Source organism: Rhinolophus sinicus, linkage group LG10, assembly GCF_036562045.2.
Source record: "Rhinolophus sinicus isolate RSC01 linkage group LG10, ASM3656204v1, whole genome shotgun sequence".
Taxonomy (NCBI): Eukaryota; Metazoa; Chordata; class Mammalia; order Chiroptera; family Rhinolophidae; genus Rhinolophus; species Rhinolophus sinicus.
Window position 1 is genome coordinate 96,649,263 of NC_133759.1, and position 15,561 is coordinate 96,664,823.

The following is a 15,561-nucleotide window of genomic DNA, read 5'->3' on the forward strand; positions in this document are numbered from 1 at the left end:
CTTTGACACGGTGATTGTAAAGTATCAGTGAGGGGTGGGGGGCTGGGAAGAATGGGGAGAAGATACCCAGCTGTCATCTGTGTGGAACTGACCCACAGAATAGACAAGATGAGGCATGAATTGACGGGCTAAATTATTTAGCGACACATTTTCACAGGAAGCCATGATGGGAATTCCAGAACAATTGGAGTGAATGAACAAATAATTTATTGAGCACCCACCAGGCATGATGCCAATTGCTAAAGATACTTCTGTCTGTCTCCACCTTCAAGGAGTTTACAGTCTAGTTGGTGGGGAAATTCAGTACAATTTAAGGGGTAAATGCTATAATGGAGGCAGGTACAAGGTACTTTGGAAGTACAGGAGAGGGGCTATATCAGCTTAGACAGTAATAAGAGGAGTTAATCTCTTGAAGAGAAGGGAGAAGGGCAGTCCAGCCAAAGGCCAGAACTGAGGTTGAACATGGTGGGTTGGAGAACTGCACATAGTCCTAGATGGACTAGGTCTGTTGAGCACACACACGGGAGCAAAAGATTGAGCAGGAAAGACAAACAGAGGCACGGCCAGGGAGGGTATTATAAGCCAGGAAATTCAAACAAAGCACAAAATGCCCACTTCCTTGACCCCCATCTTGTTGCTAACTGCAAAAGAATGTGAGCCCAGAGGCTGGGTAGACATTACTGTTTACTTGGCAGCAATGACCCCATAGCCTGGTTCCTTATCCAGGAGGAATACAGATATCCTTCACTTTCTAAATTCTCACTCTAACCTGGGGAACAGGTTAGAAATGGGGTTGGCATTCTTCTTATCTACAGTCTTGCTTGTATTGCAGATAATGTAGTATTCCTTATTATTAGACTTGCTGCCTTGACCTTGGAAGCACAAATCTAAATATAAATCAAGGGTTGTAAATGTGAATACCTTCAGTGCACAAGCAGGAAACAGTACATGAGTAAAGAAGGCCAGGTATAAGACAGAAGGGGGTGGTGGGGACTATGGTACACTGGAAACTATGCACCCCATCTAAGCAGGGGTGTGAGTCAACTCGGGATGTTTGCCATGAGGGAAAAATGATGCACATCATAATGATGGCTTTTTAAGTTTTCAAAAGCTGGCAGAAATTAAAATGTTTGGGTAAAGCATTCTGACTTTTCAAATACTCTGGGTTGGATGTAGTCTGCGTGCCACTTGTTTGGAGCCTCTGGTCTGAAGTACACAGAAAGACACTACTAGTCTAGGATTTCATATAAATAGGACCAGTTCCACCCTGCGACTTGTATGGTTAGAATGGACGACATGACTTACCAGGTAAGGGATAAAGAAACAGATGAGGCTCTGGTAAAATGCATCCACCATGGAAACCCAGAAAGTCAATAGGTTATAGCACTGCAGAGAAAGAATACATCCAGTTACCACCACCCAAATCAAGAATTAACACTGTTCTTTTTGCATGGTCCTGGAGGTGACAGACCTGAAATCAAGTCCCAGCTCTGCCACTAACTGAGTGACCTGTGAAAGTCACTAAACTGCTTTGAGAATTAATTCTCCTTCCACCGAAAGTGAGTGAACACACCACCAATCATCTCCTTGGGTTTCAAAAAGTCTAAATGTCATTGTGTTGTATTACCTAGTAAGTGCTCATCATTAATTATTATCTAAGTTCATTATCTAAACTTGTTATAAAAAGAAACTAAAAATGGATTAAAGACTGAAATGTTAGACCTGAAACCATAAAACTCATAGAAGAAAATATAGGCAGTAAACTCTCTGACATTGCTCTTAGCAATATCTTTTTGGATATATCTCCTTGAGCATGGGAAACAAGAGAAAAAATAAACAAATGGACTACATCAAACTAAAAAGGTTTTGTACAGTGAAGGAAACCATCAACAAAATGGAAATACAACCTACTGAATGGGAGAAGCTGTTTGCAAATGATATATCCAATAAGGGGTTGGTATCCAAAATTTATAAATAACTCATATAACTTAAAACCAAAAAACCAAAAAACCAATCCAATTGAAAAAATGAACAGAGGACCTGAATAGACATTTCTCTCAAGAGGGCATCGAGATGGCCAACAGACGTGAAAAGATGTCCGACATGATTAATCATCAGGGAAATGCAAATTAAAACCACATCAATAAATCAACAAACAAGTATTGGTGAGGATGTGGAGGAAAGGGAACCCTCGCACACTGCTGGGGTGATTGCAAACCGGTGCAGCCACTATGGAAAACAGTACGAAGATTCCTCAAAAAATTTAAAATAGAACTACCACATGACCCAGTTACTCCACTTCTGAATATTTATCTGAAGAAATCCAAAACAGTAATTTAAAAAAAAATATGTGCACCCCTATGTCCATTGCAGCATTATTTAGAATCACCAAGATATGGAAGCAACCTAAGTGTCCATTGATAGATGACTGGATAAAGATGTATATATATATATACAATGGAATACTGTTCAGCCATAAAAAGTGAAATCTGCCATTTGTGACAACATGGATGGACCTAGGGTATTATGCTAAGTGAAATAAGTCAGAGAAAGACAAATACCATATGATCTCACTTATAAGAGGAATCTAAAAAAAAACACAACCTAAATGACTATACATAACAGACCCATAGTTATAGACAACAAGCTGATGGTTGTCAAAGGGGAGGGGGTGAGAGGATGGGAACAAAAATTAAAAAACAAAACAAAACATGCTTTAATAAAAAATATTAATCAACTTGGTAACTTTAGAGATTCTAAGGTTTCTAAATGGCATTTGAAAGGATCTCAGTCACAGACTGGGATCACAGGTTGCCAAGAGACAGAGCTCAATGGTTTTGGCGACGAGCCTTCTTATTTCGTGCCTTCCCTGGGAAAAGAGAAACTATTTAGTTTGCTACATTAATTTCTTTTAATGTTAGATACTCAGGGAATACATTATGCAGCCAGCATGCCCGTGGGAAGGAGGCAATTAAAAGGGCCCAGGATGTATGTGTACTGTCACCATGTCTCCCTCGCCTGAAGTCCTGGGGTTGCTGTGTTCTCCCGTCTTTGGGTTAGGCTGGGCCTGGCTCTTTGTTGGCTGTCCACAGAACATCACCAGCTCTCAAACATCACATCTGCCTTTGCTCTCCTTTCCCCCAGGTGCAAAGGAACTCTCAGGCATTTGGATGTCCCTTTTCCCAGAGGTCCTCCTCAAGGCACGCAGGTTCCTTCTCTGTCTCCTGCTTCCAATCTCCTGTCCTGTGTCTGTGCCAATCTGGCTGCCTGAAGTACCCACTGTCTGCCTTTTCCAAATCATTCAGGTGCCAGTGTCACCTCTGGGTCTTCTAAGAAACCAACCTGGTGGCTTCTCAGGCCTCTTGTAGTCTACTTGGTATCACCAAGTTCTAGACCATGTGTAACCTTGAGTTCCAAGGTTTGCCTTCCCTGATGTGAGGCAGAAGACCTCATTTATAAATGCTTCACCCTAAACTAGCTTTTAGTCCTAGGGGTTTCTGTTGAAGGCCTGGAGAGCAGAGCTGGCTAAGACGGGGTGGTCTTTCTGCAGGCCCTCTCCCCCTTCAACTAGCGCAGTCCCATACTAACACGTGATATAATTAAGAAATCACTAAAAGGAAAAACTTTCACTGGTGTGGCCCATCACCCCCAACAGCAAATGAGAAACAGGCTATGGATGGGGAGCAAAATTACTTGGTCACAGAGGGTAAGTGGCAGACGAGTGACGAGAACACAGGGCTCCTGACTCCCAGCCCAGTGCTTGTTCTCTGACACCCCCAGGGAGGAGTTGGAGACCAGGGAGAAGCCAAGGCCATCTCCCGCTGCCCGCCCGAGCCCCTTACCTCGGAGTTCTGGCCGCTCTTGTACAGCTCAGGCAATGTCAGGAGTGTTTCCGCAGAGATGTCTTTATCGAGAATGCCAAAGACGAGAGGAGGCAAGGAGGTGAAGAAGAGATTGAAGAATATCATCTGCCAGTAGTCGATCATGGTGGAGCCAGAAAACCCGCACAGGAACTGGTACCAGAACAGCAGGTTGACATAGCACTGTGGGCAGAGTATGGCCTTGAGAGTGGGGACCCACAGGCAGCCAGCTGCTCGGCAGCCACTGCTGAGCCTCTTACATGGCACCACACTGACTTGGAGCTTCAGGTTCCTCATTTGTGACACATGCAGTGTGGTAAGGATTGGAGCTAACTCGACTCCTTAGAGCAGCAGCTCTTGATGCTATTACTACTAACGTTACTGCTACTGCTATTAAACGTTCTTCAGGACCTTGTTAGAATAACTATACTGTGGTGGTTACGGGCACAGGTTTTGGAGGCAGAGAGGACTTGTTTTTCACTCCCCAGTTACTTACCAGCTGTGTGACCTTGAGCAAATTGCTTAACCTTTCTGAACATCACCTTGCCATCTCTCAGATGGGAATGGTGGTACATAGACTATGGCACATGATTCTGAAAGGCAGCAGTTATTAGTAGTGGTGTGATAAGAGAAAGAGATGTCCCTGAGGAAGGGATGATGGAAAGACTGGACCAGCGGCGGGAAAATGACCTTACGAGAAGGTTTATCTCATACTTACGTGATGGTCATGTAACTCAGAAGGGTGAATAAGAACGTCTTCTGCCTAACTGGTTTTTTATGTTTTGTGAAGCCATTTCCCCACTCAAGACTGCCCCACCTGAGATGGGCTGGGTCATTATTACTGTTTACTGTATAGTGGTGTGGTTTGGTGACTTGACCAAAGTCACGTAAGCAGCTGGTCCTGGACTTAGGACTAGAGTGTCTCTACTCTGTGGTTGACACACACGAGGGGAAGGGTGTAGTTAGAAGCCATTCAGCAAGTTTGTGTTCAAGCTAGAATTCTCATCCCCTAACTGCTAGGCCAGTGTTACTGCTTTGAAGAGGCTTTCTCCTTGTAATAATAACAACCTGTTACTATTATGACTATTAGTAACACCAATAATTGTTATTTGAGCTTCTGTTTGTGCCAGGTATGCGATATACATTATAATTGGTCCCAACAACCTTGCAAGATTATTATTATTAATAATGTAACTCTATTATATTTATTACATTAATATGTTATATGTTAACAATATTACTAGTCCCCCTCTACAGACGAGGAATCTGAGGCTCTAAGATACTCAGTTACCCCTTGCCCAAGTTCAGAGCCAGAAAGTGGTACAACCAGCACCTGACTTTCTATAGTTCTCTTATCACCCCGAGCCTTCTCCGGCCCGTCTTTGGGTTATGCAGTGACAATGCTGAGATTCTTCCAGCCAAGGAGCTCCATCCTTTGGCTTTTCTCCCCAGAGGACTAGTGGGAAGTTTCCTGGTCTGAAAGAGATCTGTTCCCACAAGGCTGTTAGCACCTGCTATTGTCATTGTCATTGTCCCATCATCTAGTTTAATCTGGACAAATTAAGCATTTCCTACGCACGGGGTACTGTTCTAAGCACCTCATACATCTTAACTCATTTACGCACACAATAACCCTGTGAGCTGGGTAGTAGCCCCACGTTACAGATGAGAGACAGCATAAGTAAGTTACTTAGGGCCACAGTGCTATCACGTGGAAGAGCCGGGCTGGGATGGGAACCCAGTCTGGCTCTAACACATATGCTCTGAACCCCTATACTCCACTTACTCTCCTGCTTATACATGTGTATATAAAGTTCTTAGTACAGTGTCTGCTACATTATAGGGTCTCTATAGATGGTGGTGGATGTCACTGTTGGTAATGCTTTGCCAAACAGTGCCAGGCAGGATTAAGTACCAAGGAAAAAGTACAGAACTCGGGGTGGCATGGAGAACTCTGGTGAGCTGGGAGTCGGAGAACGATCATTTCCTGAGTGCCTTGCCCTACCCCACACACTAAACCCTAGTTAAAGCAATAAAATGCTATGCACTTGAATATCTTTGGCCCGGTTTCCCGTAGAGAGATCCTTACTGAATTATGATTTCATATTGATTTTTATTAAGGCTCGTTAGAAGAAAAGGGTGAGACTATGGAAGTTAATTTTCATTTCCTACAAAAATGCCATAGAAGACAAGTTCCTGAAGGTTTCTGTGTGGCCTTTTTCTAAAGTTTGCTTGACAAATTGATCTCTGAATTTAGAGCAAAGGGAGAGTTTCTTTCCTGGAGAACTGCTTTGCTTGCTTGAACCAGACATTTAATACTTAGCGTCGTATCCCAGGGTCCTGGTGCAATTCACTCTCCTTTCTGTGGTTCCTGCTCTATACGCCTATATTTCTTTACAGCATCCCTACTGCTGTTCATATTTTTACTGTAAGTTACACTTCTTTTTTGGAATTAGATACCAGGTATGCTATAAATAAATTGCCTGAAACCTTTCCTATAAGGACTCAGGTTGTCAAGCCTCTCCTTAGCAGGGAAACTGGTTAACTCAAGTTACCTCCACCATCTTTCATGTGATAAGTGAAATGTTATTTTCCTCTTTGTTGATTAGGTTAAGAGTCTCCTGGTGATAGGTCCATAGCACCCTGCCTTCCCCCTAGGGAGATAGTTTTAAAATTAATTTCTTTTCCTCTATGCTAGCGCTTGTTAATCTTTAAGACTCACAGGAACCATGGGGATTTTATTAAAAAATGCAGATTCTGGGTTAGCAAGTCTGGGGTAACAAGTGCCCAGATGATGCTAAAGCTCCCTGTCCAAAGCCCATAGTTTGAGAAGCAAGATTTAGTGAGACCAGGAGATGACAACCTACATCCTGCAGGCCCAAGCCAGCGTGAGTACTGGGACAATGCCACATCAGTTCATTTGCCTCTTGTCTATACCTGCTTTCCTGTCGCCACACAGGAGCTGAGTAGGTGCGACAGAGGCTGGATGGCCCCCAAAGCTGACAACATTTGTTCTCTGGCCCTTTGCAGAGTACGTTTGCTGAACCCCAATGTAGGCTGTAAGCCTCCTAAGAGCAGGGACCGCCTCTGTCTGCATAGCCAGTGCCTGGTAATGCCCCTGACATAGTAGATGGTCAGTAATGATTTGAACAACCATTCGTGTGGTTCTGTTCTCCTCACACGCGTGCTGGAGTGTTAACATGAAGGAGTGCTTTCCTCCTCCGAGACCCTGTTACTTATTTCCACTTCCTCTGCCTGGCTGGAGTCTTGCCACCTTGGAGAAAATATACTGAACCCGCGGGTGGCATCGCTGAGATTGGGCACCTGCCTGGCCTCCCAAGAAGCTCCCAGTGCAGTAATGAATTCATCGCTCACATTGCAGAGCAGGCAGGGTTTTAATCCCCTCTGACATTGGTTTCAAATGTGGAAGTCATAGTTCTCCACCCTCTAATTGCAATAGGAAGATAATGCGGTGTTAGTGTCACAATTCTGAGCATGGCATTGGGCTGGAAATAAATATCATTTAGGCTTTGAAAGCATGGCTGGCTGAAAACGTTTCCTTTCCTTTTCACAAATTTAATGCAGAGAAGTGCTTATGCAAAAGAGTGATTCCTTTGGAAGCCCCTCCCCCCAAAAATCAATAAATAAACAGGGGGATTTTGAATTCTAATAGTCTCTCATGCTGAGAATGATTTCAAGTCAGTGAGTGACTTTGCATAGACATGCTGAAATATTACCATTCAGTGTATCAAATGAACATTTCTTGCCATGCTCTTTCTATATACATGTACATGTGTGTGTATATATATACATATATGTATATGCACATATATACATACATATACATACATGTATATATGTATATATGTATATATACACATATACTCACACACACACAATATATATATACTATATATATATTTGCACAAAAACGGTCACTCCTGAGTGAGGATAACTGACAGTACCTGAAAGCAGGACTGGGAGAATGGGGCAAGAGGAAAAATAATATACTTTTTAGCAGCCACTTGGCTCATGTGTTTCTCTTCCATCACTCTGGTCTTAATCCTTCCTTTTTCCTTATGCAAATTGGAATAGGTTCTATTTGGAGACTTTTGGGGATTATTCAAAAATCAAAAGTCCTTGAACTCGATAATGAAAAGCCCAGGCCCTTGTTCCCTCCCTTAGCACAGCAATGCTATTGACTGCTTCCTATACCTACCGCTAATCAAGGCTTTTCAAACAAGAGCCCCTAACAGTTTTAATACATCAGCTGGTGCGGGCCTGCTTTGGACCCTCATCACAAGACAGAAATCAACATATTTTTTTAGGAGAAACAATATCTTCACATGATTGTGTTTGTATCGTGCTACGTGCATTCCAGAGCTCTGAAACTAAAGCCTCTTGATCATAGTTCTAGGGACAGAGAGTTATAGTCTCCTCATATTATTGATGAGAGGACCAAGGCTCAGAGAGGTTAATTGACTCGTCCAAGTTCACACAGCATGCTAGAGTCGGGCAAGACTAAAACCCAGATGACCTCCCTCTCCTCTAAACATTTTTGCCAATAGGAATTTCCTTCAGTGTCCTGACCTCTATGAACTCCCCGTTGGGAAACGATATGGAGGGTCTCAGGTGGAAGCCAAAGACTCTGTCCTGAACATTTACCTTTATTCTCCCAAGGGATAGGGTATGGGTCTTGCATTCGGTGGCATTCTCTGGGGAGGGAATCTAAGAGAAAAGTCACACTAATTCTTCAACGCCTCCTTTGCAGTCAGAAAATAAATCTCACTTATGGAGTCCCTCTAAGAGTAACAACAGCAGCACAATGAAAAAAGATACTGGCTAACTTTACGAGGGCAATGTCTACGTGCCAATCACTTTCCATACAAGCTCTCATTTAATCTTCATAGGCAACACGTGACAAGGCACTGTTACCAGCTCCACTTTACAGACGGCGGAACTAGGGTATGGGGCCATTACAAATACAGGAGCCTAAACTTGAACCAAATATGTGTGACTCCAGAGTCCATGTTTGTAACTGCTCATGCTGCCTCCCAGGTGCCAGGTGCTTTTCATACAGGATCGCCAACCCTCACAATGACGTCACAAAATAGGTGGCGTTCGCCCCATTTTATCAAGGAAGAAATTGAGGCCCAGAGAAGTGCATTGTCATGCCCAAGGTCACAGAGCTAGTAAGGGGCAGTGTCGGGATTCAAAATCTGGGTCAGCCTGACTCCTTCCCTCGTGCCGAGATGCTTTGTCTGTCTACCACCGGGCAGAGCGGGTCCCCCGCAGACTCCCAAGACCCAGGGTGGGGTCCCCATAGGCTGCTCACCACGTTCTTGTAGAAGTAGTACACCACCATCCTGGCTAGCCGCGCGTAACACCAGTGGCCGTGCACAAGCAGCAACTTCTGGAGGTGTCTGAAGCGGGAGATGGCGAAGTCGCTGGACATGACGGCCTGAGAGGCAGAACACAGGCATCAGCGTCCATCCATGGCTGCCAGTGCACCAAGGAGGCTCCCTTGAGGCCGGTGCTTTGTTCTGGGGCCACAGCTAGTAGGGTCTGACAGGCCCTTTGTAATGATGGGGCTCTTTGGATTCTGACACCCCACCCTTTCCTCTGGGAAATCCAAACCTCACTAGATTCCATTAAGCGGAGGTCACAAGGGGCCAGTGGTCTCCTTTGGCCGTTCATCCTTTATCCAATAAGCATTTATTGTGGCCCAGTCTGTGTCAGGCACCATGCTAAGGATTCAATGATTAACCAGAGAGTAGGGGCTTCCAGGCAAGTAATCTTTAAACCTCTGAACCCCTTTGGCCACCACCTGAGGCAGGCCATTCGCTCCACTCTCAGCTGGAATGTGTCTTCTGCCCTTGGGATTACTCAGCACGAGACACAGTTCCTAGTACTGTTAAGAGCATGAGGTTTGGACAATCCTGGTTATAAATCCTGGTATGAATCTTGGTCAGGCTGTTTAACCTCTCTCAACCTGAGTTTCCTCATCTGAAAAAATGGAATAACAATCCCAAATACACAGGGTTTTGGTGATTGTCAACATTAATTGGGATTATAAATGTAAGCGCCTAATAGAATGCCGGCATAAGCTAGGTACTCAAAAGGTCGCAGTGTTTTTTCACCTTCACCAACAAATTCAGACAATGCCTACTGTCTGCACTGGTGGTGGGAATACAGTTGTTAATGGTTCACAGACACACGTAGGGTCTGTTTTAATAGGAAGCATTAGCAGGTCAAGTTGGTATGCTTGTTCCAAGCTGGATTTTCAATAAGTTAGGTACACTATCGAAGTGTACCAAGCAATTTATAGGTCAATCTAGACATCAAGACTAACCAGGCAATTGCAAAATGGTTTCAAGTGTCCTTATTTCTGGCGCTGCTCATGGAGGGCATTGTAACTTTGGATGTGGGGGAAGGTTCTAGGGAGGAAAGCGTGGAATCAGAGGAAGGCTTAGACTTCCCTGAATGGTTGGGTACTATGTGGCGTTAGAATACGGGTATCACCAGCTGTCTGTAAAAGGCCGGGCATCTTTTGGTCTCCTTGTATTTTGAAGGACAGAGTTGCAGGGAGGTGGTGATGGGTGTTACGTATGTATAGATGGGAAGCCCCCTGACTTTCAGATGATAATTCTGCAAAGCTCTCAGGGAGAATTTCCCCTAACACTGAGAGGAATGCCTTCATTTTCCATTAAGGATAGAGGAGAATAAGGAATAAAAATGACAGTTTAAGGGACCAGTACCTGCATGCCTTCCTGTCCAGATATTCCAATCCCAATATCAGCAGCTTGAATCATGCTTACGTCATTTGCTCCATCACCTGAAAGAAGAGAGGTCATGAGGTATCTTTATTCCTGGTCCAACTGCTGTGGGACCCTGAGAAGGGTTTTATACCAGTGGTTCTAAAGTGTCCCATTTATATATAATTGAATCCTTTAACATTGCTCTGAATAGCGCTACAAGAAAAGTTAATTCCTACAGTCTTTGGCTTGAGAGATGTCTTTTCTTCTTTGAACAAGAAGCCCTACTTTTTCTTTATCATTCAACAAATACTAAGCACAATGCTAGGTATTGGGAATACAATGGTGAATAAGTGAGGCTTGAACAGTGCTTTACAATTTACACAAAAAGCTTTCACAAATGCCACAATGGAGTTTACTGAGGAGCAAATGGAAAATGTGTGCAATATAGGACTCGGCCAGAGTAATCCAAACTAGTGAAGGGACCCAGGAAAACTGGAACTGAGATCTGATCCCACGGCTCGAATACCTTCCCCAACTCAGTTTAACATAAACTACTGACCATAGCAAGGCAGCGGGGCTGTTTGGACAGCTAAATCATCAGAGATCGTCAGTGATGTCCACGGACAGGGATGACATTCAGTTTAGTTTCTGAATATAGAAAACGGGGATTGACTAATTGTTTGGTTGAGCTACACTTAGTCACACTGAGTTCCCGTCCAATGAACTAATTCAGGAAACAGGAAGTGAGGGCCAGCACTGTCAAACAGATTTTTCTGTAATGATGGAGATGTCCTATGTCTTTACTGTCCAATATGGAACCCACTAGCCGCATCTGACTATTGAAACGTGGCTGGTGAAATTCGATTTTGATTGTAAACTTAACTAGCCACAGATAGCTGGGTGGCACCTGTTTTCAACGGCACAGCTCTCTACAGCGAGGTCTTCCCCACAAACCTGGCTCTTCCTAACGCTTTATCTTTGAGGCTAGAGTTGAGCAAACTTTTTCTGTAAAGGGCCAAATAGTAAATATTTTAGGCTTTGTGAGCCAAGTAGCAAAACTGAACAACTGTCCTTACATTTAGAAAAATAAAAACCATTCTCAGCATCCCTATAAAAACACACAATGGGCTGGATTCCGCCTGTGGACCATGGTTTGTAGACGGTATTGCCTTCATCTCCTGACCTCACCTCTTTTACCAGGAGGCTCTCATACTAATCTGCAACTACATTTCTATTAGACATTGTAGAAAATTTGGAATTGGGGGAAGAGAATTTTCTTCCTCTAATTATTTGGCAACAACATTGATTGATCTTAAACATTTTGTCATTAGAAGTAGCCATTATTCTCATAATGATTTTTTTCTTGATAGCAGAGCAATGCATACTTTTAATCTTCCCCAGGGCAGAACAAATCCACCCGTTAACCTCTTCTGTTAGCAGACCAGTAGGAGTGGAGGTGTATAATCACGCTATTTCTCGCCCTGCTGGTTTTGTTTCTGTTGCTATAGGAGTGAAGTCAGTCTCTTACCTCAGGGAATCAATCCTGGTCTATTGACTCGTGTGTGTCTGAAGTTTTGAAGAGGACAATTCAGGGGAATGAAATTAGAATGCAGTCCCTAAAACTCTGCTGCTTGTATTCTATCTATCCCCATTCCCCCCGCCCCTTTTTAAACTGCTTTTACCTGAAGACCAGGAGAAAAAAAACAATGCATAATAAGTCTCTTATTTGGAATTCCAGGAAAGAAAATATCTTCTTCCCATGTCTGTATAGAGGAAGAGAACCAGGAACTATCTGTAAGAATGTCCCCAGATGAATGCAGTCGTTACTATATTCTTGGTATGTGCTGAGTGTAGAATGAAATGGTGAATAAGACTGACATTGTCCCTCCACACAAAGAACTAATGGTCTCCTGAGCAGGCCATAGAAAGCATGACAGTACTTTGGAGCTATGAAGGCTGTGTACTGCGAGAGCTCCCACAGAAAAGGAATGTTAGGTAAGAGTGGAGGAAGGAGGGTTTTACAAGAGGAAGCAGCTGGTGCAGAGGCTTGGAAGTGAGAGATATAGGACAAAGCTCATGGAGAACAGGAAGCAGTTGCATTTGGTGGGAACGTGGAGTGCTGACTGTTGGGGAGAGGAAGGAAGTGGCTGTGGTGAGAAAGATGGCTGCAGGGTTAATGGAGACCAGATCATGGAGATTTTTGTAAATCACATTTGGTTGTTCCTGGAAGGTTTGCAATAAGTACAGTTTTCATTTATCTGCCTCATCCATGATTAAAATGTACTTTCCTATGAAGAATTCTTCATCAACCAACAAGCCAGCACTTAATTGAACGCATGCTTTGTGCTGGGCCTTCTGTTTAGAAAAGAACATACAAAATTAAATATGGGACAGGTCCAGTTTGTAAAATCTCCCCACCAGCTATCAACACTCAGCAGAATATCAAATTCACAAACACCTGGGGTTCAGTATTTTGCCATGTGTTAAGTATTGAAGGGGCAGTGGAAATGGTTTATGCCCCAGAATTGAATTGGCTGAGTGTATGTTATTGAGCTACCTGGGTGTTCTGCATTTGAGGTCCCTCTTGGCTTTGCCCTCCACCTAAGTCCTGTTTTTCCTTAGCTGACCTGCTAATCCTGAGAACTTGGATTCAGTCTCCCATGCTGCTTAGCTGCTGCTTCATCGCCTTCATCTTGATGGTCACTGTGAACTCTCTACCTCTCAGACAGTGGTCCTCAGCCTAAGCGTCTTGACTTTGATACCTGATCCCCCACCTCTGATCCAGGCCTCTTGTCGGGTCAGCCTTGTGAAGCCGCCACCCACATCTCAGAATGACGGATACCTATGGAAAGGGTCATGACGCTCAACTTGTCTCGCACCAGCTTGACTATCATCTTCTTCTGGAGGGGGGTGGAGCGGCAGCACAGGACAGATCGGCAGTACTGAGTCAACTCCAGAAATGTCTTCTCCAGCTTTCCCTGGAAAATGGCGTTCAGTGTCTTCCCATCAATGACCAATCCAACTTCTGGCACCGTAGCTCCTGAGGTGGGGGGAGGTGTCTCAGAAGGCAGGTGGAACCCAAAGAACTTGCGGGCTGGCTTCCGTGGTCCATGACATTGCTTTACCTCTTCCAAGACACAGTTGAGGATAGATTCACAGGTTTCCTAAAAAGAGTCAGAATAATAGATTTGGTATTAGTACGCAATGTTGGAAACGTAGGCTGGCAATCTCCTTGTGTACTTTAGCAAAATAGTTATAAAACTCTACCCACCACAAAACTCTACCCACCTACGAATGATTACCTAGGAATCATTCTCTTATTTTACATTTCTCTGTAGTATTTCAAACAGCATCAAAGCAATATTAATTTGGAATCAAATTAATGGCCTGAAGAGGAGGGACTGGTTGGGAATGGGAATGGAAATCGCTCAGCAACATGGGGACTAATACGGGGATGGTATAAGAGAATACGTCACGTTAATCTGATGGTAAATAACAACACGTCACGCTGGTATAACGTGTCCTATTTCTTACAAGTCATTTCAGTTCTTCTCTGTTCCTCAGAATATTTCTTGACATTACCACTTCCAGTGATTGGTTAGTAATTCTTTCATCTTATAGATGCACACCCTGAGGTCTAGATAGGTCCTCTAACCTGTTTAAAGCTTTAAGATGCACAACAAGGAAACAGTAGCCCTAAATAAATTTATAATGAATTAGGCAGATTAAAACCCCTGGAGGACATCTCCACTGAATATGTAATTACATGAAACTGAGGTTTAAATAAATCTGAGATTTAGAACGGATTTCCCCAGTTTCTGTCCTAACATATCCAGGTACCTACACCTTTTCCCCAGACCAGAAGATGGAGAAGACTCATCTTCCTGGTTCAGTGGGCCCAGGTGTGTGGGCAGGACCTAACATCCATTGGAAGGTCTTGGACAGCTTTAAAAGAGTTGACAGTGACTGAACTCACCATGGAGGGTGGCCCACTGTCCCTTAGGAACTTTGACTAATTAATGAGCAAGCATCTTCAGCTTCCTACAGGAATGCATTGCATTTAACAACCTACAGAAACCCACTCCACCCCGCCCTCCCCTCAGACTGGCTGACTCACAAATTTGTGAGATCCTTCTTTTGGAATCTCCTGGAGGGAAATGATCATTGCAAACAAAATTTCCTTTGTCAGCGGGGCAGGCAGACATCAACACTATTACAGAGATCAAGCACTCAAGCAAGATGCAAATTACTTTCTCTCCTAAGTGTAATATTAACGTCATATATTTCCCTGAGATTATTTTCATTTTGAAAATTCGCCGTTTAATCTAATCATAGCATAATCTGTGTACCTGACAAGAAAGTGAATGCCTTTTCCAATTCTTGTGAAGGGCCTCAGGCACTTTCCATAGTATATACTACCTTTTTTTTATTTTTATTTAATATGTGTATATGGATTCTTCATGGAATGAAAACTTAACTTTAAACTTTGGAAACTTCTATTCTGGGTCAAGATCAGCCTCAGGCAAAATTGGAAGTGTGAGATTCTATCACCCCTCAGCTTCTTTTCCAGTGCCTGTCTCACCCTTTCCCAACTTCCTCTTCTCCATCCTCCCCTCGGCATGCTCTAGGTCTCCACCCCTGTAACACAGCGCTTTCCGTGTTAACACTCCACCTCTAACCCACTCTCTTCTGATGATTGCAGCACACAACTCAATGCCCACTTCTCATATTCATCAGCCAAGAAGCCCGTGGTAGTTTACTTTCTGCAGTTACATTGTGAAAACAGATTTTTCCTTCTAAATATAAAATTGTAACAACTTTGAATACATTTCTTCAGACTCTACACAGTCCTTTCTCCAAACCTTGCTCCGTGTCATCCACAACCTATTTGGGCTGAAAAATCATTGTTTTAGAACTTTGCTTATCTCTTTCGCTCTCCCATC

At 43.6% G+C, this 15,561-nt stretch overlaps 1 protein-coding gene across 5 annotated transcripts in view; it reads right to left on the reverse strand.

The window, feature by feature from the left end:
* ATP10B (ATPase phospholipid transporting 10B (putative)) overlaps positions 1–15,561 on the reverse strand; it is a 316,187-nt gene that overhangs the window by 14,824 nt on the left and 285,802 nt on the right. For all 5 annotated transcript variants that reach the window (XM_074313866.1, XM_074313867.1, XM_019740727.2 and 2 more), the window contains 5 exons: positions 13,461–13,782; positions 10,619–10,695; positions 9,196–9,321; positions 3,843–4,043; positions 1,306–1,386 (listed from right to left, as the gene is read on the reverse strand). In XM_074313866.1, coding sequence (XP_074169967.1) covers positions 1,306–1,386; positions 3,843–4,043; positions 9,196–9,321; positions 10,619–10,695; positions 13,461–13,782 — 807 coding nt within the window. The remainder of the gene's footprint in view (positions 1–1,305; positions 1,387–3,842; positions 4,044–9,195; positions 9,322–10,618; positions 10,696–13,460; positions 13,783–15,561) is intronic.